The sequence below is a fragment of the Stegostoma tigrinum genome, chromosome 22 (assembly GCF_030684315.1).
Source record: "Stegostoma tigrinum isolate sSteTig4 chromosome 22, sSteTig4.hap1, whole genome shotgun sequence".
NCBI lineage: Eukaryota > Metazoa > Chordata > Chondrichthyes > Orectolobiformes > Stegostomatidae > Stegostoma > Stegostoma tigrinum.
This window is the reverse complement of record NC_081375.1, coordinates 24,421,667-24,448,620: the sequence shown is the minus strand read 5'-3', so window position 1 is coordinate 24,448,620 and position 26,954 is coordinate 24,421,667. Positions and strand designations below refer to the sequence as shown.

At 39.1% G+C, this 26,954-nt stretch overlaps 1 protein-coding gene across 2 annotated transcripts in view; it reads right to left on the bottom strand.

Annotated features, from left to right (window-relative positions):
- The window catches only part of slc38a10 (solute carrier family 38 member 10), a 124,741-nt gene that overhangs the window by 62,485 nt on the left and 35,302 nt on the right, over nucleotides 1-26,954 (bottom strand). For both annotated transcript variants that reach the window (XM_048554843.2, XM_048554844.2), the window contains exons 9-11: nucleotides 25,386-25,497; nucleotides 16,164-16,270; nucleotides 4,143-4,296 (exon numbers count right to left, since the gene is read on the bottom strand). In XM_048554843.2, the coding sequence (XP_048410800.1) occupies nucleotides 4,143-4,296; nucleotides 16,164-16,270; nucleotides 25,386-25,497 (373 nt within the window). The remainder of the gene's footprint in view (nucleotides 1-4,142; nucleotides 4,297-16,163; nucleotides 16,271-25,385; nucleotides 25,498-26,954) is intronic.

Sequence of the window (26,954 nt, the reverse complement as noted above, 5' to 3'; positions counted from 1 at the left end):
ATGCAAAAGCAATGTTCTCTTTAAGATACATAGGAAGCAGGCATTGCAACAAGTTGGATAAGCATGATAAACAGAAGTCAGAAGGAAGATTTCATGCAAACATCAGAAGGTTAGTTACACTTTGGCTAATACAACAGTTCAGCTGAAACTTTGAATTGAGCACAAAATGGGAGACCAAATATATATACACATTTGTTCATTGGTATCACACGATTGTTTTGGACTAGACCAAACCCTTTTCAAATATTATATTCCAAACAAAGAGTAATTAAAATGTTTTAACTCTATTGGAAAATTAACAGAACAATACATTATTTAACTGCCAAACAGCATTTGTTCCAATTTATTAACACCCCATAAACACACCATTGGCAAAGACAAATTCAATAAAATAGATTGCCTCATGTGATATTTCTCCAGTCCAAGAGAAATGAACACCAAGAGAAAATTCCGGCACAGAGAAATCTCAAGCTTTTTGTTGTGGCAGAGAGATGAAATAGCTTCCACAGCCAACTTCAAACTCAAACAACTTCTGAAAGCTAAACGAGAACTCTGGTTCTGTGGGAGCTTGACTCTACCTATTCACGTTCCAAGTTTAAAAAAAAACACATCCTCACAGGCTGTTTATTGACTTGGAAGAGGCAATTCAATATCTCTTGCTCAAAAACTTGCTTCAGGAAAAAAGAAGACAAAAACACACCTCTTGAAGCCTCTGCAAATGTCTCCAACTCTGAGTTAGAGTCGGGAGACAGGACAGTTCTAGTGTACTTAGCTGGGTGGTATCCAGGAAAGATTAGACACATTACTCATGGTTTAACATCTCAGAAATTACAGAACATATCAATATCCTTGGACAACTACACTCCTAATATCTGATTATACCATAAATCAATTCTAAGCCCTACCTGAATACGCCACCAGCCTCACCCACATACTCAGCCATGTCATTAGTCTACCTTTTGCCTATTTATTTACCGACTGACCTCACCCACAGATTCATCCATTCACCTACTCACACATTCAACAATATTCAGACCAGATGTTTTAATTTCCAGAACATCAGCCAGCGCTATATAAAGGTGTATATTTTCTCTCCCACTTACTGCACACAGCAGAGTTCCCAGAGGTTCATGCACTTTACGTTTGAGAAAAAGCTGGGTTCAGAAGACCCCAGAAATAGTACATTGCAGCGTAAAGTCAGGGTAATATGTGCACAGGTAATGTTCTATCACTGCCCTGTACTCAAACAGTGGTAATGTGAAAAAGGGTGTGACATGGCCATATCATAGTAGAACTACAAACAGATAATCTGAGTGGTGAAGACTTGGATAAAGTCCAAAAAGAAACATGTTATCCTCAAAAAGATGTCAGTATTTCTCGTCAGAAAATGAGAAAGGAGCTCTTGGAGGCAGTGTGTGACCTGGCTAAATAAGGTCTTAAAACAAGTTTGAGAATAGTTGGGAGACAAGTGGTCTCTTTCCAATGGTTGGAAAACTACAACCAAAATGTTATGGGCATACATACGAATTAGGAGGAGGAACATTATTGGTTGAAAAGGAATACCTATTAAGAGCAGGAATAGAAAACTACACCATCAGGTACCTTGTGGCCTTTGCTGACACTAACTGTAGCCATGAAACTCAGAGAGGAAAGTTTTTGCTGGATAGGACTCCTGAACTACCCTGTGAGAAAAGAAAAATATACTATGGAACTTTAGCGATGTGGTGCCACATTTATGAGGGCAGCGATGGAGATTACTGTGGTTGTGCAAAATTCATGCTCACTATCACTACTTAAAAATAAAATTAATCTTACATTTTTATTTAGAAATATAGTTCATCTGTTAATTCATGCAAAAATGCATAGATTACAATTTGAGTTAAAGCAGAAACAAAGAGATAACTTTTTTAAAAACTCATTCATGGGTTGTGGGAGTCACCGGCCAGGCCAACATCACTGCCCATCCCAAAATGCCCAGAAGGCAGTTGAGAGTCAACCACGTTCCTGTGGGTCTACAGTCACGTGAGCCAGGCCAGTAAGCATGGCAGATTTCCTTCCCTGAAAAGGACATTAATGAACAAGATGGGTTTTTCCTGATAATTGACAATTGTTTCATGGAAATCATTACGACTTATATTTCCAGATTATTGTTGAGTTCAAATTCCACCATCAGACATGGCAGGATTCAAACTATTGTCCCCAGAACATGACCTGGGTGTCTTGATTAATAATACCCCTGGGCCATTGCCTACTCATGTTTTTCGCTGGAAATGTCTTCATGTGTGGAAGGGTCATTTTAGTAATTCTGGGTAGTTTGGTTTAGGATTCCCGCAGGCATCATAATATTTTTCAAATGCAGCTGACAAATACTAAAATAGACTGGAAACTTGACTTCAAAAGAATGGAGGGTTTAAGAGCTTGTGTGCAAAGCAGCACCAGACAATCTTCCAAAAATCTGCCATCGAGTTAATATACTGCACTGTAGAGGCAGTCACTATTTTTCATTTATTTTTCTCATTGTTTTGTTGGAACAGTGAGTGAAGTGAGAGTTAGTTGAATTTTGTACAGTTGTGTGTTTAAAACAGAGCAGAAAAATTACAGATGGTGGTGTTGGTGACTGACCTAGAATTAAATGTAACTTACTTACCAAAGTTACACTGTAGACTATTCAATAATGTACAATACCATGTGCAGGGCAAGCAGTAGGTTAGCTGTTGAGTTAGTTAATCATGGGAGGATCAATAATAACCAGCCAACCACAGATACCGATTTTAAAAAGATGAACAAGAGACAGGAAACTGATCCTGACTGATTATGGGAGGAAGAAAATGTGATTCTGAGAGCTGGGAGATTGACTGCTGTATCTTAATCTTCCTAGTTTCAGTCCAAAAAGAAATGCTCTTTAAGAAGAATCCCAGTCTGCAAGAAATACATAAATACTTCTGGAAGTCTATCAAACTGTGTGGGTTACATCAAGCATAATCCTATCCAAACAGATAGATACTAAAATTGCAAGAACGAGAGATTTTCTTTTGATACCTGTGATGTTCTATCCAAATAGTATCTGAGCCATTATGGATATTTTTCTTGTATTAATGTTTATGCCCTCGAAAATGTTTGCCCCAGCTAAATTAACTGAATGAATCTAAAGTTAATCTCAGTTTGTGAGTTTCATGAATCCACCCCAAGTGTCACAGAGTACTATCAAATCATTCTTAATCCTGTTGCAAATCATGCAACAGCAGTCTGCAAAGGACAAATTGCTGGCAAATTATAGATTCCAGGTCCCAACAGACAAGGACAGGAATTGATAGGTTAATAGTTTTGGAAGGGAACGGTCCTGTAAAATATCTGAAACTGTAGCAGGCTTTTGATTGTTTTATTTAAGTTAGACTAGTACTTTTCAATGCTTGCTATATTAAAAATAATGGAAATCTGTCACTATTTCTGGAGGAGAAAGTTAGAAGAAATTCACTCTAATGATTTCTCAAAGTTCAACAGAAAGTGCTTCATCAGCAATTACTGGAAAATGCACGTGTACACATATAATCAATATTTTGAAGAGTTCATTACATCTATTATTTTGGTGCAATATAATATTAGTAATTAGATGCTCACCCACATTATTCCTCACCAATTCTAATATCAGGTGGCTTTTCTTCTCTATTATGCAAGGATCAGGTACCAATAATCAGCTTTGTTCTAAACCATTAACACACTTGGCTTGGTACTACTAAGTCAAGAATATTGGTTAGGTAATGTCAAATGAAGGACAAGTTTAAAAGATAACCACCAGTTATTCAAAAATATTTGATTTAGGAGTAAAGTCCACACTATTATTGCTACACAACTGAAAAAGCCTTTCTGGCACTTGTGTGTCTTTTCTTCAATTGGGGGCGTGCAAATTAGTTCTGTGTAATTATTAATAATCAGTGAATCTCAATGTCTCTAACTTTCCTTTGCATCATCTTACATTTATACAATATTGGTGTTTAAGTTTCTTATCCAAATAACTAGTGTTTCGGTTCAACAAAATTGTATTTGCTGCTCATCCATAAAATTGTGTTTTGCTCTTCTCCGTTGAGATAAAACAAGATTTAATACTTAAAAATCACTAAGGTCTCCTTCATTCTCTGAATTACCTGAGATCTTCTGCTGGGGGTCTCCTTCATTTTGTTGCTTCTCATGGTTAATATCCTGAAGTGGCTTTTCAGGTGTCACTGTTTGGTCACTTGTTGCAGTCAATGTTGTAAATGTGCTGATCACCAGAATAACGAGACCAATACAGAGGATAATCTGTAGAAATTCAAATATATCAAAAAACATTCACCAGTGTTCATCAGTATTTAAATACACATATGACCATAAGAAACAGGAACAGGAGTAGGCTATTCAGCCTCTTGAGCCTACTCCACTATTCAATTACATCCTAGTTGATCCAACATTCTTCATGTCCAGTTTTCTGCCCTGCCCCCATAACCCTGTATTTTCCCTCTGCTTTAACCATACACAAGGACTCTGTACCCACACTTCTGTGGCAAGGAGTTGCAAAGACATAACTCTTTGGGAAGAAATTCCTCATCTCAGTCTTAAATTTGTGCCCCTTTATTCAGAGACTGTGCCCTCTAGTCCTAAACTTTTCCATTAGGGGAAATATCTCTATTTAACCCAACAAGCCCCATAGGATTCCCATGTTTCAATGACATCACCTCATTTCTCTTAACTCCAATGAGTAGAGTCCCACCCATCTGTTCAACAGACAATCCCTTCATACCAGGGATGATCCTTGTGAACGTTCTCTGAATAGCCTCCAATGAAATAATATCTTTTCATAAATAAAGGGGCCAAAACTACTACTTAGTACTCGAGATGCGGTCTCACCAGCACTGAACAATTGCAGTAAGACGTCCCTGCTCTTATACTCCAACACCCTTGAATGCTTTATGTAAATGGGACTGGCCATAGTTAAATCCAATAGCTAATAATCATTGTTTAATAACGTAAAGGTAGTCATTTTCCATCATATAAGCATTTATCTTCTAAAGTATATAGAACACAAAAACAACAGGATAGATTATCCTTATTTGATCAAAACTATTTGATTTGTTTATTAACTTGAGAAATTAGTCAATTCCAAAGCAAGAAAATACTTCAAATAACTGTTGACTACTGTAATAAAGTAACTTCAAATTCAAAAATAATAAGCAACACTTAAAGAACAGCAAATGAAGCAGACTCTGGAGCCATACTTAATGGAGAATCACATCCTAAACAGTCAGTTTTCTGTGTCACCTCCCGTATTCATACTGACAGGAACTGCAATTTACCAAATTGCCTACCTAAATATGATTCAATAGTACACAGAGAATGCTACTGAAATTCAGCTGGTCTAGGAGTATTTGTGGAGAGAGAAACAGTTAACATTTCAAACCCGATATGAGTCTTCTTTCGAACCAAGATTCAAAAGAGTCATAAAAATAATAATCATTTCTCTGTCCATAGATGCCGCTAGTTTCTCCAGCGATTTGTTCCTATTTCACATTCCAGCATCTGCAGTAATATTCTTACAATTTAAAAGTGAAAATATAATGACCGGAATCTTCCCAGGTACTGAACAACATGGATGAAAAAGTTGGTAAAATTGATGGGGATCGGCTGTTAGGCAATTTTGATGCTGAGAGCAAAAAGTACCATTTTTGAACTAAATGTCAAGTGAAGAGACAGGTTTTTGCTAGTGAGCAGAAGGGGTCTAATTTGCATACATTGATTTCCCATTTCCACACCCACCAGATAGAAGCTAGATGACAATTCCTAAGATGAAAACCATGATGACCCAGTGATTCCACTTCGCCGCTTGCTCCTCCTGCCCTCACCTTGGATACAATTCATCATCATCTCAAGGCACACTCCAAGGATTGCAATCTCAGACACTCGGTGCACAACATTGGAATCAGACACATATCAGCCTCAATGTACCCTCGTGATACATGTCTGTCAGTTCTGCACTTCAATACTGTACTTTGGAGTTCAAGTGCACCTCTTATTGCAATGCTGCTGCCAGGACCGTGCCAGGAACAAGTACCCTACACAGATTGGGTCAGGGTGCATCTCACAGCTAATTTGCTCTATTAGCACTCACTCACTTTACACCTACTTACTGCACATCAGTCTTGACTTTCCTTTTATCACAGACACAAAGCGAAGCAGCTTATCATGGTTGTCAGCAGCCAAAGGGCGGGCATACTGCTGTACAGCACAATACCACATCAAACTCACATCTGTATCATGCACCAGCAGGGTACACAGCAAACACATTGTGTGTACCAACAAAACAGCCATATTCCCAAATCTAAAGTGAGTGGTCCTCAGTCAAACCAAGGAAGACATTCTTCAGTCAGAGGATCCCAGCACAGTAAGTCAAGGACAGTCTCTAATAGCAACCCAAGGGTGTGGGTATAGTTGGGTCAGTCAGGATCAGAATCCTGCCTTGCAGGGCGCAAGATGACAAACAGCAGGGTGCCAATTTCTCTTTGTCTGACATGTCTACAGTAACCGGCAGGAACCATTATGGGCAGTTCCGAATTAACAACGGTTGAATCTGGTGCACATCGCATTTTCAACAAGGTGCCAGCATTGGAAATCCCAGGAGGTCTCAGCACTAAATGAGTATTTCCACCCGAATGAAGTGGGAAGATGTAAGCAGGATACCATAGGAGTGTGGTGCACAGGTATGGAGGCATACTAGATTTCATGGTGAGAAAAACCCTTGTGAAATACGTCAAATTGACACAGCCAATATCCAGTAAAATTCGGCCAATTTGCTCCAAATCCTCACTGACAAGGCAGATGTACAAGACAGAGATAATGGGAACTGCAGATGCTGGAGATTCCAAGATAATAAAATGTGAGGCTGGATGAACACAGCAGGCCAAGCAGCATCTCAGGAGCACAAAAGCTGACGTTTCGGGCCTAGACCCTTCATCAGAGAGGGGGATGGGGGGAGGGAACTGGAATAATTAGGGAGAGAGGGGGAGGCGGACCGAAGATGGAGAGTAAAGAAGATAGGTGGAGAGGGTGTAGGTGGGGAGGTAGGGAGGGGATAGGTCAGTCCAGGGAAGACGGACAGGTCAAGGAGGTGGGATGAGGTTAGTAGGTAGCTGGGGGTGCGGCTTGGGGTGGGAGGAAGGGATGGGTGAGAGGAAGAACCGGTTAGGGAGGCAGAGACAGGTTGGACTGGTTTTGGGATGCAGTGGGTGGGGGGGAAGAGCTGGGCTGGTTGTGTGGTGCAGTGGGGGGAGGGGATGAACTGGGCTGGTTGAGGGATGCAGTGGGGGAAGGGGAGATTTTGAAACTGGTGAAGTCCACATTGATACCATATGATACAGATGTACAAGACAGTTCAGATCCTGTCAAAATGTTAGCAGTGAGCTACCTTCTTGAACTGTTACAGGTAGACACAGTGCCTATAGGAAGACAGAGTTGCAGGATTTTTAACCTTGTGACAATGAAAGGAACGTCAATAGTGTGTGCAATCTGGATGCAAGTTGCCAATAGTGTTATTTCCATGCATTGGTCCTTCAAGGGTGTAGAGGCCATGGGTTTGGAAGGCTCTGTCAAAGGAGCTTTGGTGAATAACGACAGTGCATCCTGCAAATCATACACACGGCTGCTATTTTGCGTAAATAGTGGACAGGGTGTCAATCAAGCAGACTGCTTTGTGCTGACTGGTATTAAACTGAGTACTAGAGGAGCTGTACTCATTCAGGCAAGTGTAAAGTATTCCATCACACTCCTGATTTGTGCATTGCAGACTGCGGGCTAAGCTGAAACAGCCTTTCCAGCATTTCTCCCTCATCTCTTCAATTTGTTGGGTGAAAATTAGATCTGCATGATAATAAGTATTTAATGACTCATATTTCACTAACTTTCCTTTGTACCATTATAATATTACATTGGTTTTAGGCTATTTTGTTGAGAGTTTAAATTAATCTATGTATTACGCTGTGACGCCATGAAACAGTGGCTCACTCTTTGCAATGCCAACATACAACATGGGGCTTTAACACTTCAAAACTACTAAGCCTAGGAACTAAATAAACAAATTAAAGTAATAGCTCATTCGTGAATGGTGATGAAAAGGTACAATCTTGATACAATAAGTAAACATTCAGTACAAACTCATTAGAAAAAATTCACAATCACTCCTGAGACTAGATTCCACATTCTCTTCACAGTTGGCTGTTCAAGAATATGTTAAATCGTTCTTATTACAAAACCAGCTAGCCACTTAATGCCTCTTGCTCATTGCTATAACACATCAATAATGCTTGATATGCTACACTGTCGGTTTATGAGTATATTGCACTGTTTATTGTGATAACAAACCATGTAAACAAGGAAAATATTAGCCTTCATTCTTAATCTATCCTAGTACAATCTCAGGCAGGGCAGTAAACAGGAGAAAAAGTCATAAAAAGCATATTTTGAGGTCATGACAACAGAGGGGACGAATGAAAGAAAGTGTACATTGACTTCCATTTTTAGCCCAACACAAATGAAAGAGGCTGCATACATTCACAAGGACTATTTTTGGCTGTGACTCCTTCCTCCCCGACAACTAACTTGTGGACACTCATACGCAATGGCTTTAACAATGCTGGAAGACTGCTGGTGTCAACATAAAAGTATGTCAAAATGTCTTGGTCCCTTTTTGGATAACAAAACAGTAAGGAGTATGAAGAAAAGATTTTTTTTGAAACAAAATGTAGCTAATATTTAATTGGTTGACAGCATTTTCTTCTCCTTACCATCTTCGATCCATAGAAGAATTTGAACTTGTACTTATACCTTCACTATTTATATATCCTTGTTTCAACTGGCTATTTTTACCTGGCACCACACCTTTGCACAAGTTATAACACAATACAAAGTAAAAAAAACTTAATAAAGAAAGCTAGAAATAATTCATATCAGATTAATACTGCACAGTGGCCCAGTTATTACTGCTACTGGCTCACAGCACCATGGACAAGGGTTCGGATCCATCCTTGGGCGACTATTTGTGTGGAGCTTGTACATTCTCCCACTGTCTGCATGGGTTTCCGGTGGGTGCTCCAGTTCCCTCCCACAATCCAAAGATGTGCAGTTTAGGTGGACTGGACATGCTAAATTGCCCAGCATCCAGGAGTGTGTAAATCAGGTGGATTAGTCATGGGAAATGCAGGGTTACAGAGAAAGGGTAGGGGGATAGGGATGGGTCTGGGTAGGATGTTCTTCAGAAGGATAGTGTGGACTTGTTTGGCCGATTGGCCTGGTTCTATCTTCACTGTAGGGATTCTATGATGATTAACTAACCACTGCATAGAAGCAAGCTACCAGTAAAAACTAAATCTCAGAATAGAGGTAACTGTCATAAAATGCACCAATCTTAACGCTTATACAGCCTTCTGAAACTCTGCCTGGGCACTCTATCCTATGCATCAATTAACATGAAGTGGTAGCCAACGGCCATATCCAGCAAGATGAACCCCATCATCACACTGGATCAATCATCGGCATTACCATCACTGAATCCCTCGCCAATCAGTATCCTAGGGTTATCATTGACTAGAAACTGAACTAGCCCAGGCATATAAATACTTTGCTACAAGAGCAGTTCAAAGCCTGGGAATTCTGAGAAAACAACTCATCTCCTGTCTCCCCAGTGCCTGTCCACCCCCTAAAATGTACAAATCTAATGTGTCAAGGAATATTCTTCACTTGCCTGCACCAGTGCACCTCTAAAACACAAGAAATTTAACAACATTCAGGACAAAACTCCCTGCACAATTGGCAACCCATTCACAATCTTCAACATTCAGTCCCTCTACCACCATGACCAACACACAATGGCAGGACAGCACACAATGGATACACGCTGAACTTCCCAATGGTCCTTCAGCAGCACTTACCAAACGTAAGACCCCTGCCACCTAGAAAGTCAAAGGCAGAATGAGAAAACCTTCGCTCCCTTGCTTCATTATCCTGGAACTCCCTTCTGAGTCATGCAAGAGATATAGATTCGCAACCTTTTATCCAATATTACAATGCATTGTTTTATAATTTAAACAGCGTCTTTCACCTTTGAGCACACACTTGGGACCAATTCAAAATTAAGAGTGGAGTTGGATTTACAGTATATATTTGTCAATATTTTTCAAGTACATTCAACAGTCCACTAATCTAATTTGCTTCCAAAGCAACAATTTAGTGTATGTATCAATGTATTTCCAACAGTTTTCTGCATGGTTGCCACTTCTGTGTTGGAAAACGAAGCAAAAGCTTGAAACCAGCTGTCACGAGAACAGTTGACTGAGTTCTGGCAGTAATACAGCAGTTGCTCAGCCAAAAGAAACATCTGGCTTTCCCAGCCGGAAACAAAAAAAGTCACAGCAAATAACACACCTTAAAGTCATGATTTTCTTTTAACAATTTCTTTATAAATTGTAACATGATATATTTCCAATTTTAGTATGCAGAACAAATTTGAGTGTACAATTTAAATTCCTTAAAATACAATAGCTGCATCCAACATCATCAACTTAATGTAATAAAAGTTGCCTTTGAAAAGTGAAGGCTTGATGGAACAACCTAGATTTCAAAACTTTGAACAGGCACTAAGTCCATATTTTTCCCCCAGAGCATTTTAGGGGGAACATTGCATTTAAATAAAGTTTTAGAAAGATTAGTGTGGTAGCTATTTGCCAGTTTGGGAGCCAATGAATTTGTCAGTGCCACAAAAATTGCTCATCCCTCAAATTTGCATGCTATTAAGAATAAACATAATGAGTTGCGTCAATAGAAATATCCAGAATTTGTTGACAAAGGTATTTTGATTTGTTGAACAGTGTCCTTATAATTGTTTCAGTATAAACTGTGCAACAAAAATGCACATGAATATAAAAGTGGAAAGGGGGCATTAAGGCAGGCATGTTAGTATTAAGTTGTAAAATAAATCAACCTTCCCCTTTTCACCAAATCTGGATATATGAAAAATTTCATTGGTACATCATTTTAACTTCAGCACTGATGAACAATGCATATTTCAACTTAACTATCAGTGTAAGGCAAATGTAGCATCAGTAAGATGTCAAAGCCATGACACAGACTGTAAAATAACAATGAGAGTGAAAAGAATGACATGAATTGATCTTACTTTATAGCAATGAATTAATGTAATTTCTTCCGTATGCACATAAGATTCAATTTCAGAATAGATTTATTAGGATGGGAAGAAAAAGAGAAATCTGGCTTAGGATTCATCTGTTTTCAAGTATTAAGCTATTATGATTGCTGGTCAAAGTCCATCATTTGTCTGTATCAGATAACCTATGGCCCTGATGCATTGTAGTGCATGGTGAGGCATGCATAAGAACATATCACCATGCTCAAAGGACTTCAAATTGGGAAATCCAAACAAGTACAACTTCTATTCGCATTTTTTCTCAAAAAAAAACCAGAGGGAGACAAAAGATGGGGAATTATAACCCGGTTAACTTTACATCTGTAGTGGACAAAATGCTTGAATCTATCAAGGAAACAATAGCAAGACATCTAGACAGAAGTTGCCCCAATGCGTAGACGCAGCATGGATTCATGCAAGGCAGGTCATGCTTGATTAATTAGCTGGAATTCTATGAAGACATTAGGATCACAGTGGACAATGGTAACCCAGTAGATGCAGTGTATCTGGATTTCCAAAAGGCATTCAACAAGGTGTCACACAAAAGACTACTGCATAAGATAAAGGTACACTGCATTACAGGCAATGCATTGGCATTGGTCAAGGGTTGGCTGACTGACAGGAAGCAAAGAGTGGGGATAAATGAATTCTTTTCTAGTTGGCAAACAGTGACTAGTGGTGTGCATCAGGGATCACTGGTGGTGCTGTAATTTTTTATATTTTACATAGATGATTTGGAGTTGCTGACTACGTGTAGTGGGTCAAAGTTTTTGGATGACACTAGAATGACTGAGACCTCGGCATACTTTGCTTTACCAAAGTTTGCAGAGGGATATAGATAGCATAAGTGAGTGGGCGAAGGTCTAGCAGACGGAATTCAATGTTGATAAATGTGAAATCATCCATTTTGGTAATAGTAACTGTAAAAAGTACTATTATTTGAGTGGTAAGGAGTTGCAGTGTGCTGCTGTGCAGGGGGACCTGGGTGTCTGGGTGCCCTTGCGCATGAATCTCAGAAGGTTGGTTTGCAGGTACAACAGGTAATTAAGGCAGCAAATGAAATGTTGTCCCTCATTGCTACAGGATTGGACTTAAAGCAGGGAGGTTATGTTGCTGCTGTACAGGGTGGTGGGGAGGCCACACTTCGCATACTGTGTGTAGTCTTGGTCTACTTACTTGAGAAAAACGTTTGGGTACCAGAGGAGGTGCAGAGGAGATTCACTCGGTTGACTGCAGAGTTAAGTGGGTTGGCTTATGACAAGAGGCTGAATAGGCTGGGATTATATTCGTTGAAATATAGAAGAATGAGGGGAGGATCTTATAGAAACAAAATTATGAAAGGAATAGATAATACAGAAACAGGGAGGTAGTTTCCACTGGCGGGTGAAACTAAAACAACAGGGCATAGCTTCAAAATTAGGGGTCCAGATTTAGGACTGAATTGAGGAGCAACTTCTTCACGCAAACGGTTGTGAATCTGTGGAATTCCCTGCCCAGTAAAGTAGTTGAGGTTTCCTCACAAATGTTTTTAAAGCTAAGATATATAATTTTTTGAATAATAACAGAATTAAAGTTTATGGTGAGAGGGTGGGTAAGTGGAACTGAGGCCATTCAAAAAATCAGCCATGATCTTACTGAATGGCAGAGTAAGCTCAAAGGGCCAGATGATCTACTCCTGCTCCTGGTTCTTATGTTTTTATGCTTTAGATCAATTGGTCTCTTTTTCAGACATTGCCCATTTAGCCCACACCCAGACTAATTCAATGCTGTGCAAAGCTCAACAGCTAAAGAAATTACAAATAGCATTTTGAGAACGTAAACAGTCAAACACTTGCAGGTCTTCAGCACAATGGACTAGCAAATTTATGTCAAGGTGTCTACCAACATTTGAAGGGTTTAAGTTACAAGGTTTTCTAGGGACAACTTGGAAGAACAGTGACTAATCCTATGTGAAAGCGCTAATGAGACATCTTTCAAAACATCACCAGGTGTTCCTCAATGCTATCTAATGTGCTCAAGAATTAGATTACCAAGATGTTACAGAGCATCTAATCTGTCATCATCAGGCATGTTAACTAGGAACTAACTCAACGCCCAAAAAATCTTTAAACTTTTTTAATCCTTTAGCCTGCAGACCATTAGCTGGTCCTTGTATTACTGACATGGTGTACTAAAAAGTTGTTGCATTTGGGGCCTCACTGTATGCAAGTTAGTAGTCACATTTTTCTACATAACAATTACTGCACTTTGAAAGCAAAACACCAGAGACTCAGTAAAAAGAATTACACTAATGGAAGTTACTCCTCCTTCTCATGTTGCTGCACTGATAATCCTCTGCTGTATTGATAAATTCATAGAATCACTACAGAATCCCTACAGTGTGGAAACAGGCCCTTCGGCCCAACAAGTTTACACCAACCCTCAGAGCATCCCACCCAGACCCAGCCCCCTATAACCCATCTAATATACATACACCTGAACACCAAGGGCAATTTATCATGGCCAATCCCCTAGCCTGGACATCTTTGGGCTGTGGGAGGAAACCAGAGCACCTGGAGGAAACCCACACAGACACAGGGAGAATGTACAAACTCCACACAGGTAGTTGCCCAAGGACGGCATCAATTCGGGTTCCTGGCACTGTGAAACAGCAGCGCTAACCACTGAGCTAGTGTGTCACCCTAAATTCTTAGTCTCGATGCCCGAGCTTTGGCATCAAATTCGAAAGCCTGTATGAATAGCACAACAAAATACATTGCTTTTCTCACCAATTCTCCACAGGTACTCTCAGCAGAGATCACAGAAAACATGGACATCTTTCTGTCTCAAGTCAAAGTACAAGCATCACAAACGGCACTGCTGCCTCTGTTCTACTGGAAATCAGTTAATTTGAGCAGATCGAGTATTAAATCTAGCATCCTTTGGTCTCTATAACTTGACTAACAATTTGAGGAGTAGCAGTTAACAGTTGGAAGGGTTAGCAACAAAATATGTTGGGGCCAGTCCAAGAGAGTAGTGGAACACAAATTTGTCTGTTTCTAAAAAGAGTGCTTCATTTCAGAAACAGTCGCACAGTAAAAATATTAGTGTATTTCTATCTTATCACATTGAACACACTAATTGGTTATTTCAGGTGGAGGAATGCCTGGCCAATGGCAAAAGCTGTATAGATTGCCCTTTTCCCCTGCACATCTGTTGTTGCAAACCTGTTGACTTAATAGAAAAAAAAGCAAAAATATCTTTAAACTTAAGTAACAATCTGGCCACTAAGGAAGTATAGCCAACTACCTTACTGTAAACTTTATTTGGACACAAGAGTTTAAGTGACTAGATCAAAGATTTTTCTTATTTTGTTCTATTTATAAAATGGGTTCCCACATGAACCCACTAATGGGGACATTGTATTTTCTTTTCAAAGTGCTTTTATTATTCAACGGTTGATTTGGCCTCAGTTCAAATGATCAAGAAAGCAACTTTTTAATTAAAACACAGGGTAACAGTTTCTTATGAAACTAAATATCTTTGAAACATGTTTTAAAAATGTGCATTGTATTATCATATTACAGAACTTAAAGTAAATGCAAAAATAAATAGGTGGAGAAGAACACAATTTACAAAGCAAAAACACAAAGCTGTGACATTACGAAGACCATTAGATAACATTTTTGACCACTGAGGATAGATGGATATGATGCATCAGCTTGTCATAATGAACTACTTAAACCATTTTCATTTTTATAGTTTGATCTACTTTTAACCAATGTCGAGTACTTCAAACATTAACCCTGTCTCTTCTTTGGGGCAAAGTTAATTAACATTTTTAAGATTAATTCTCTTTCTCCAAATCTATTTTGTAATTTAAATGTTATAATACTGTTTTATTATCACATGATTAAATGCACTGCATGTATTTTAAAGCTGTCAGTGAAATTCAGTCCTCATGGCAATACAGCTGTATCACTTGGGACAACTAAAACAGATGCTTAGGAGAGAATTTCTGGTTGCAAGTGCCGTAGGACAATTAAATGAGAAAAATTATGTATATATAAATCTAGTAAGACACTGATGTAATTGAATCTATTGTAAATGAAAGAATAATACCAGTTATCTTTCAGTGCCATTTTGTCATCTTGATTAGAACTACCTTTGGCAACTACTATTGGGTTTGCTTGGCTTGACTGATAATAAAATTCCATGTCACTTTCCTAGTTCAAACTTTTTTTTAAGATCCAGGTGTTCCCCAGTTCCTACAACAAAGGTAGCTGTGCTCCACAAAGTCTCTTACAGTCGGGCTGCCAAAGCAGAGCAGGTGACTAACTTTTGAAATGCCACTTCAACATCACATCACAGAAGGACATAGTTGCAGTGGTCAGATAAACTTTCAATTTCCTACTTTGGTACTACTACTACAGAACACTTAAGCAACTAGAATAAAATGTGGGTTTGCTGCCACACAGATTATATAAAACACTACAGATTAGGAAATCAACAGCATACTTCATGAAATACTGGGTTGAGTGATAAAAAATATTTACTTGTCAGAAACTAACTTGAACTATGGGAAATGGATTTTAAGAATAAGTTTTAAAAATGTTTTGTAGGAACAGGAAACATTGGAAGAAATAAAATATTACGTGCTGTTTCAAAAGATTTGAAAACACAGGAAGGCAGGAGTGTCAGAGTGTAGACATGGAGCAACACATTCTGGCATTATTCATAATGTAAATGAGGTACTTTATTTTACCAGTTGAATTTCATAGCGCTATTCAGGAGTACAGAACTGTGCGTGGGATATGTTCCAACATATAATGAATACACAATCACCCAATTTTTGGATGATATTCCATTGAAGATCAGAAGTAAAAGTCAAACTTCACAACAGTGTGGATGAAGGGAGGAAGTAAAATGACTTCCTGCTTCTTTTAAGAATTAGTAAACTAACCTGTGAAATGAAACTATTCTTCTGGATTTTTCTGTAGATAAGCGCTGGGCAAACAAAACAGATGAGGCTCCCCATCGTGGCACCTGTCAAACCAAGGATTGTTTCCACTGAAAAAAGGAGAAATAGTATTGGAAGATAATAATGGACCATCCTTTCCACTTTAAAATGTACAAATGCAATAAATGGTTTGTCCTTTTATATTCATATATTCTATTATTAAAATGAACAATTGATATGTTGAACTGTAAACAAAAAAATGCACATTTAAGATGCACTCCAAGAATCAGCATACCAACATGTATAATGGTATCTACGAGCCTGGTCATTTTCTTTCTCTCCCCCTCCTCCCCACTGATCTGAACAAATTGCCCTGCTAATAAGCTTTAAAAAAAACTGACAAACTCAGTAGCATTCTTACAGATGGAAAGTACATCAATATTATCCGCACAATACTCTTTTATCATGTTAATATTAATTTGCATGCAAATAAGGCAATTGATCAATTACTTAAGTTTGCTGCTAATGACATTGAATTGGCAGAAAATTAATATTAATCCAGGCATTCAATACCACCTTTCAGGTTTTCCTGAAGTTGCTGTGCATCTTCCACTGACCATTCTCTCCATTAATATAACTTGCAAGATAACCTCCCACTGCCTTTCACATGCACAATGGGACACGACAAAGATACATCAAGAAAGAATTTGAAAACAACAACATCTACAATCTCAGAAACAAATGCAAGTGTGATAAGACCACTTAAGGTCTTAACATTAAACTATTTCACATTCTAAGTTGTAATGATAAAAATCAAAAGCTTCCACTCTCTCAAAATCTAAGGTTGAGATAATGATTTACTATCATTTTATACCAGTTTCCGTAATTATATGCAATTAGCTCAGAAAGACTAGTTAGTTAGTTGGACTTGGGGTATTAACATTGCCACTTTGTTTCTTAAGTTTGATTCATTTGCTCAACTGATGTCATGAAACTGTATGCATGTTAATCGTGCTGTAGCAAGGCACCGCTCAGCCACTAATAATCTACACCTGCTCTCTATATTGAAGCATACCTCTTAAAACCCAACATTAGAAGAGCAGAGCCACTGTGAATGTGACACATCAAATTCTTTAAAAAAAAATTATCCTTCCATCATTCTTCAATATAGATGCCAAAGCATACCAAATTGTGCAAACCTACAAGCTGCGGATCTACACTGGCTCGAAGCAGGCAAGCAGCTGCCCAAGTCAACTTCACCTAAGACCCTGTGACCAGCACAGAAAGAAAATGGTTTCATCAGATGATGATGGTATTACTGTTTAGGGTTGCAAATGGGAAAGCATAACGAGATGAAGGAATTTGAGCACTAGGTGGTGAAGGAAGTTAAGCACAAGATTGAAAATTCAAAAATTAGAGACAGTGGTCAGTAAAGAGTAACAGTAACAACAGCAGCATATTTTAAAATTGATGGCCTGAGAGGTTTTGACATTCCAATGTGCATAACACACTGAGAAACAGTAACAAGGTTTAGTCAGAAAAAAAGAAATGGGTGCCACATGTTTGGTAAAGCAGACATTTTACAGAAAATGAAGGAAGCTCTAGCCAAGACAGCATTAGAACAATTAGATCCTGAACGACAAAGGCACATGTGAAGCTTTCAACAGTAAACAGGAAGAGGTGCAATGAAAGTAGGCCCCATTATGCAGACAGAAATTGGCTTTTTTTAAAAAAATATAGTGGCGAGATTACGGGATTGGAATTTCAACTTGTAATTTACAGACGCTGAACTTGCAAACAAGCTGTTTCAGTCAGACAGTGACAGGGGAAGGACACTGTCAATACCAAATACCTGGGGGTTGGGCTGGAAACAAAGGTAACAGCTTCCATCTTCCAAATATTTAACAGGAGGAAACAGAGCAGTAATTTATCCAAGCCTTGTTGGCATACATAACAAATTTATAGTACAATGAAGGGCTGAAAGAGATTGCAGAAAGGAAGAGCAACTGTCATTGATAAAGCTGCAAAAACTATCTTATATCCATGGTTGAAAAGGTAAAGATAAACCCACCACAGTCCAGAGGATCATTGGGCTGCTCTCTGATCAGAGACACACAACTGGTCATGGTTTAACCCGAGAGTCACCTTACTTCAGATGAGGGGAGAGGTTGAGAAGGTGCAACCTTCATGGTGACCTCAGGAGGTGCAAGAATTGAACTTGTGCTGTTGGTGTCACTGTACATCATAAACGAGGTTTGTTGTCGATGCCACCAAAGAACAGCACATAAAAGTGAAATAAGATCAATCTTTGGGGCTCTGAGATGCTTGAATTTAAATCCACAGTGCAGATTTTAAGCTACTTCAGTAGCCAACTGCCAGCGCTGATTAATTTATTACTCTTCAATATTTATCATGTCAACCTAAAACTTAAATTCAATGCTGTCACTCAGCAGTTAAGAAGGGCTAAGAAATAAATCAGTAAATATTACTCACATGCACGCAATAAAACCTAGTGCCCTTGTTCTTTTAACCTCTTGCTGGTTGTTGCAACAGTTATCAGTTTGGCAATTTAATATATGTCAAGACATTGTGAATAAGTCAGGGTAATACTCAAGTTTTAAAAGGAGAACAGGTTTATGCCATGTAATACACTGCATCATTCTGCCCTCCCCTAAATCACCAGAAGTAACCACTGCAGTAAGCGAACAAAATATGGGCAATTCCTTCAACAGGTTCCAAGCTCATTACGTAATTATTTCTCTGAATCCTGAACAAGTGTTTATAAATCACTGTATCAAGTTTACCCAAGGATTGGAACATGCTCTATTAGATCATTTTCTCTACACAAGGGTGGGGGTAAGCAGCAGAAAATTACATTCTTCCATTATATTTTTTGACACATTATTCTGCATCTGTAACAAATTGAAATGAACTCATTTTGTTCTATGTTAAAAATACCTTAAAAAGTGGTTGAGAGATTGCTGAAAATAAGTACGTCACCATTTTTATATTAAGTGACTACAGGGAACAAAAAATGTTTTGTAACACACTTACAAGTACAAAATCTGTTCCTACAATTCCCACCATACATTTTAAATAGTGAATTTTGTGATAATACAAATTCACCATAACATTCAGGTTATGTAGCCGATCACATTCGCACCCTAAAAATATCTGTCATGAACTTGATAAATTAAATTTCTAAGAGGAAGTCACCCATGGGTTTGAACACAACCTAATGAAGTCTTGAATTTATTGAGGTCACAAGTCAATGTTTACGGGTCAGGGTGTGAAACAGGAGCATCTCATGCATCACAATGAATCTGGGAGAAATAACTGTCAAAACAAATCTGTAAAAGGAACGAGAATGGAAAATTATAGGGAAATGGGAGAACTACAGGGAGAGGAGGAAAAACTAAACAAAAAAAACATCAGCAATTTGGTGGTAGAATCTATATTATTATGTCAAGCCCCTGGGAGAGACAAACACTATAGCAAGTCTATCAAAAACGACTGTTATGATGGATTGCCACAAGAAAACAAGACTATTACACTAAGTTACAGATATTACAGGGGAGATGTTGCAGGAAAGAAGGGCATCACATCCAAGTGAATGTAAAGAGAACATTATGGCAAAGAAGATAAATCACGAAAGAATGCCAACTGTTCTGGTAAATTGCAGAGTGAATTTGAGAGCAAAAAAAAGAGTAACTGTGGATACATATTGCAGTGAATTATGAGAAGCAAGAGCAAACTGAATCAGTACCAAGAATTTCAGGGCACTTTGCACTCAGTCACTGAAAAATAAAAGCACACAATGATTTATTGGAAGAGGGGTGTTCTGGCCATCTGTGGTAAGCTTTTTAAGCATTCTTATGACAAGAAATTAGCGTAACAAACAATCACTGCAAACTGTACTTTTGAAACAAAGGCACAAATGGCCTATTTTCCAGCCATCTACTTTTTGTCAGGTTTAAATTGAAAGATCACTTTTGCAGAAGGGAGATTTAAATTGTTTCTCATCTTTTGGCGAGGGAAAATAGCACTTTTGTGTTTATAATATAGTTTCCCAGAAAGGCTTAAAATGTGAGGCCTACTATGGAAAATCCTAGATTGTAGTGAAAATATTGGGAATATCTTTTCTTAAAAAAAGTGTCATTCTTGAGGTGTGGGCGATGTTGCCTGACCTGCATTCATTGACCATCCTTGGTTGTCCATCAGAAGGCTGCGATGCCTTCGTGAACTGCCGCAACCCATTTGGTGTACATAGGTCCACAATGCGCCTGGGAAGCGTGTTTCAGGATTTTGACCTAACAAGAGCAAAGGTACAGCCGTGTATTTCCAAGTCTGGATGGCACTGTGTTGGAGGGAAACTTGCGGGTCGTGGTGATGTTCCTGTGTGACTGTTGTCCTTGTCCTTCTGGATGGAACAGACATGGTTTTGGAAAGTGCTAAGGAGCATTGCTGAATTTCTGTAGTGCATCGTGTGGAGCTACACACTGAGCATTGGCAATATTGGGAGTTTGTAGATTTTTAAAATTCATTCGTGGGACATGGGAGTCACTGGTTGGCTAGCATTTATTGCTTATCGCTAGTTGCTCTTGACAAGGTGGCGATGAACTGTCTTTTTGAACAACTGCATTGATTTGCTGTGAGTTGATCTGTAGTACCCATACGAAGAAAATTGCAGGTCACTACATTAAAACACTCCTGCAGTGATATCTTTGAGCCGAGATGACTGACCTTTATCAACCATAACCCCATCTTCCCATGCATCAGGGGATACCAACCAGAGGAGATTTTGCTCTGAGGCCCACTGATTCCAGTTTTGCTGGGTTTCCTCGATGCCACATGGTCAAACGTGGTCTTGACATCAAGGAGTTTCACTCACATCTCTCCTTGGAAATTTAGCTCTTTTGTCCATGTTTGAACCAAAGCTGTAACGAAGTCAGGACCCTTCTAGGCCCAAAACGTCAGCTTTTGAGCTCCTGAGATGCTGCTTGGCCTGCTGTGTTCATCCAGCTCCACGCTTGGCTATCTTGGATCTTTTGCACTGACGTGTTGGGCTCTTCCTTCATTGAGGATGGAGATAATTCTGAAGCTTCCTCTTCCAGTGAGCTGTTTAACTGTCCACCACCATTTACAACTGGCTGTAGCAAGACTGCAGAGCTAAGATCTGATCCATTGGTTGTGGGTTCACTTAACTATCTATCACATTTTGCTTATGCTGTTTTGGCATGCAAAAAGCCCTATCTGGTAGCTTCACCAGGTTGTCAACTAATTTTTAAGACAGGCATGGTGCTGCTCTTGGCAACCCGTTTGCACTCCCCATTGAACTAGCACAGTGACAGCGTCACACAGTACAACGAAGGATATTCTCAAATGTCAAAGAAAGACTTTTTCTCTACAAAAGGACTGTGCAATGGTCACTTTTACCAATGCTGTCACGGTTAGATGCATCTTCAGCCAGCAGACTAGTAAGGATAAGGTCAAGTATGTTTTTCCCACTTGTTGATTCTCTTATCACTTGACCGACCCAGATCAGCTTTGAGCTGATCAAGCTCAAAGGACAATCTCGAGCGCTGCTGCCGATCCACATGGTGGTGGGCATTGAAATCTCCCACCCAGACAGCATACTGTGCCCTTGCTACCATTAGGGCTCCCTCCAAGTGCTGTGCAATATGGAGGAGTACTGATTCATCAGTGTACATCACAGTGCTGCTACCTCTGCTGGTGGTACAGAACACCCAGGGATGGTGATGATGCTGCCCGGGACATAGTCTGATTCTTTGTAAGGAATGAGAGACATATTTGATGAATTTGAAAGACCACCTCCCCAGTTTAGGCACTAGCCCTCAGGTTGGTCGCGAGGAAGAATTACAGCATTGATAGGTCTGAGACTGCTACTGTTTCTCCAGTGTCTGTCAATGCCAGGTGGCCCAACCAGCACCTTCATTCCTTGAAACATTTTTGTACAGTGTTTCTGGAGTCACATATAAGGAAGGCAGTTTTCCTTCTCCAATATATATTTTGTCAAATTGTATTTTTTTTATTGTTTGATTTTAACAGTACCAGTATTTCTACCAGACAAATCAGATCCATGTCTGCAATCTGGCTTGACAGATTATTTTGAATTACTTTGGTTCTGAAACAAAATGCTATGCTTCAAATTTAGTATCAAGAATAAAACAGGAGTTTATTGTGAAAAAGAAATGAAAATAAAACCAAGCCATTTTGTAAAGACCATATCTTTTTCTTTATTTTTGATAGTAGACTGAAATGGGTAAAGGACTTGAAAAGCAAGTTGTTGGAACACACTAAGTGGTATTTGCTCAGCTGCTTTGATCAAATAGTGGGGAAAGTCAGTTGCAATGGGTTGGCACCAGCACATTTACACAATGCGAGTTTTAGCTAGCATTACGTAGCTGACTGGTTTGTGGAGTGGTTTGCCAGTTGTTAATGACAAAATGCAGCAGTCATCCAACAAGTATGGCTCCAGGGTAGACGGACAACTTGTCGACCTGAATGACACTGCCAGAAGCCTTTGGACTTCCAAGAAGGGAGGTGGTGTGTCCCTCCCTGCAGCAGAAAATATCTAAAGTCTGAAATCTGATCTGTGTTCTCTAGGTCTACAAACCAGGGACTGTGTGTACTTTGACACATTCTCTAGCTTTTGTGAGGGCTCTGGGAATTTCACTGGAGTAGCGTGGAATGTGACAACTTACAAATAACACAAGTTTAAAGATTTTGAAAGACATGGTAAGCTACAATTCTATTAAGCCCAAAGGCACCCTTCTACCGTACTTAAATCACTGGAGAGAATAGTCAGTGTTTGGCTTAACAGATGTTGCAATTCCCAGTCACGACAATCCGATAGCCTTTGCCTTGAGCCTTCGTCAAACTGAGTATGGATTTTGTCAGTTTCAAATAACCACTTCAGGGTTTTAACCAAGCACTTCCAATCTGGAACTTGAAACTAACCCCTTATAGAGAGGTAATTTATTCCGGATAGCTTTAAACTGTTTTACATAGCCTGCTTCAGTCAAGACTTCTGCGACCTCAACAGAAATTCAAAGCTTTTTCGAAGCTGAGTCCTCCACATCCGACCTTCTAAACTGATAGCTTAAATGCACAACTGTTTACTTTTAGTTTTTACCAGTGAAGAAGGTAAACATTTTCCTAGGAGCCTGAAACAATTCTCAGATGGTTTTAAAAGAAATCACCATGACTACAGAAATAACTATAAATTAATCATTAAACTCCTTCTGACACAGGCCAAAATTCACATACCACTAGCTCAAATCCAAACACTAAAATAATTGATATTAAGTTACAAGTAAATCACAGACATTATATCAAATACAAGGTCATTTAGAATTGTCATGAAAAATACATGATTCACTAACTGTACTGCTTTTTACTTATTACCACCACTAAGTTAGGTTTCAGTACTGAACTTGCAGAATGCAATGAATTTGTCAAAAGTGGTCAAATATATTAAAATGCTTTCAAATTAAATAATTTTGTCCACCAGCACATTTCAACCATTGCAAAATATAAATAAAATAATTTGTCATGTATTATCTTATAATTCAAGGTTTGTCAACCAACAAAACCAAAATCTTTATTTTGAAAGTTTACATTGAGACTTCACACAACAAATCGAACAAGACTGCAAATACTGCTGCTGAGCATTGCATTTGCACTTTTAAAAATAATGGAATAAGTAAATGGTCAAAACTGTAGCAAACAAATTTCAATATAGGTAAGTATGAAGGTATCCATGCTGAATGAGCAACATAATAGAAAAGGAAAATTTCAAAAACAGTGCAAATTCAAAAAGATTGATCCAAAAGTCCAAGTACGTGCTTCAGTAAGGGCCTTGCAGAGGTCCAAGAAACTAATTGAAAAGATTAATCAAATATTGAGAATCATATCTCAGGATAACAATATTAGGCTTTTTTTTTGGGGGGGGGGGGGGGGGGAGAAGGGGGATGTTGCACGCACATACGCACAGGATGACTTTAACAGAATACTGCACGAGACTCCAAGCATTAAGTTACAAGGAGAGACGGCACTAACCAAGGGCATAGGATGCGAAATTTAGATGATTAAGGGGTTATAAAATCTTGAAGGGCACGGATAGGATAAATAGGCAAGGTCTTTTCTCCAAGGTGGGCAGATCCAAAACTAGAAGGCATAAACTTAAGATGGAAAAGATTTAAAAAGGGACCCAAGGGGCAACTTTTTCATGCAGAGGGTGCTGCATGTATGGAATGAGCAGAAAGGGGAAGTGGAGGAGGCTGGCATAATTACAACATTTAAAAGGCATCTGGATGGGTATATGAATTGAAAGGGTGTAGAGGGATATGGGCCAGGATTAATTTAGGTTATCTGGTCAGCAAGGATGAGTTGGACTGAAGGGTCTGTTTCCGTGCTGTACATCTATATAACTATTTACAAATTGGAACAAACAGACTGGTTAGAAATAAACCATTCCTGTTGGTTAGGGTGTCTCAGACAGTGCCATAGCCAAAAAATAAAGCCAAGCTTTTCAGAAATAAATAGAGGGAATATTTCTAACTGAAAAAGGTGCAAGAAGTTTGGAACTCAATTCTGAAAAATGCAACTGCTCCGCAATCAACTGGTCAATTTAAAACGAGATTGAAAAACTGTTAACTTTATTATTAAGCGTTATGGGGCAAAAGCAGGTAAATGGAGTTAGGTCGTAGTTCAACCATGGTTTTTAACGAATGACAGAACAGACTCAAAGGGCTAAACAGATTACCGCTGTTCCAAGGATCCTATATGTCTGAACTCAATAGGAAGATACTGATTTATAGTTTTATAAGCCTTCTAGAAACCACACAGCAAAATTCAGGCCTCACAAAATGCATGACTGTGAAAAACATTGTGCAAGATGGACATTACTGTATTCTGGTGGTTCAAAATTACTTGTGCCTTGCCAACAAAATCCAAATTGAAGTCAGTGCTGATGAACTTGTTGAAAACTAGTTCAGCCACCGTTCTAATATTTTTTTTCGTGATCAAGTTGGTTGGGAGAAGTGGGGGGTGGGGGAGAGAAGATCAGGTAAGTGCACACTGCTGCTGCCTATAGTTCACACTGTATGGGTTTTCTGTCTCCAAAGCCCAATATTTTTGCACAGTAACAAAATAAAACTACATATAGAGCTATAGCGTACAGCTTTACTGAAGCTATCTTACCATTCGGAATCAGAATTCCACCTAGCATAGTGCCAAAAACTATACCAGCTGTAATGAGCTTAAAACGCAAGGGTGGCATATACCCTCCTGCAGCAAAGGTGCCATCCTTCTGCTGAAATCAAAAGGGAAGGGAAAGTTGGTAAATTGTTCAATATCCTTCAAAAGAAAACAAATATTCTATAATTAAGAAAACACAACAATACAACTAAGTGAACACAAAATCATGAGAATTCAATTGTGAAGTCAAATCACATCACTATTTAAATTGCAAATAACCTCCGCTTTCATCACTAAAATGTGTTTGATAAGAAAATTATACTCTATCACTTGTGTACCAACTATTGGACACTCTTGTCTTTCTCACGGTCACCTACAAGCTCAGCATCCGGAAACCGTGAATATTAATCCTACTGAACAGCTCTTGCTAATTAAGCCTGTGGTTGACATTGGCTCAACATCGAGAAAGGATTTCACTTCCCAACCAGGGCTGAGGCCATAGATAACATGGCATATTTTTGTAATTTTCTCAACTTATGGGTATTTTTAAAGTAGGAGATATTAGTATACTTGCAGAAGACTGTGGTTCAGAAATTTCAATGACCAGGCAGTCATTTTTGCAATTAAGGCTGGAGTTGTGCATTAGGCCACACGCAAATCTCAACACAGCTGAATCCAAAAATAAAACTGCCCTAGAAGTTGAAAATTCCAACAGATAATTGCCCTATTTCCCAAGCCTTTGAGAAAGCTCCTCAGTGTTGGAATTCAGAGGGTTCCAAACTCAGTTAAGTTTAATAGTTACCCAGGAAAGATTAGAGGATTAAAATTCAGTTGTAATACTAGTTAACCATTAGACTGATTCCTAAATGCAACACTGACCCTACTCCTAAATTCAACCTCCTCTGCACCCAGAATGGCAAAGCAAACCCCCTGCTCCCTGATGTAACATTCCCCACTGCCCAGAACCCTACAGAAATCCATAACTTCCTCCCGTCACAGCCCCCAGATAGAAAGTCATTCCTTGGCTCTAACCAAAAAGCCATCTGCCAAATCTAACATCAACACACCAACTTGATCCAACATTCCTCCTCCTCCTCCTTCCACTCCCACATCCTCTCTCTTAGCTGCACCCAATCTACTTTAAGCACTGACCCACTAACTGACGCCCCACACACTTCAAACAAATGAATATTATTTCCTTATCTACCACCCCCTGCTTCCTCACTTAGTAAAATGGATTGCGGTTTTTACATAACTTAAGTCCCAAAATAGCGCAGCAAGTGCCAAAAAAAGTGGCAGGTCCTGCCAGCATTGTTACTCCTGCGCTGAGTGGACTTCTCCCCAATTTTCACCAATGACACACTCGAATCACCAGACTCTGAATTCTGGCCAGAGGCAATTGTCAACAACCCACTAAGGACTACAGTGAATCATGAAGGCAGCCCACTGCCTCCATCTCCAGGTCAATTAGGGATATGCAATAAATGCTATACTTGCCAGTGACATCCATATCATATGAACAAATAAGGAAAACCCACTTGCTAGCCACAAATAATTAGTCACAGCTGGGGA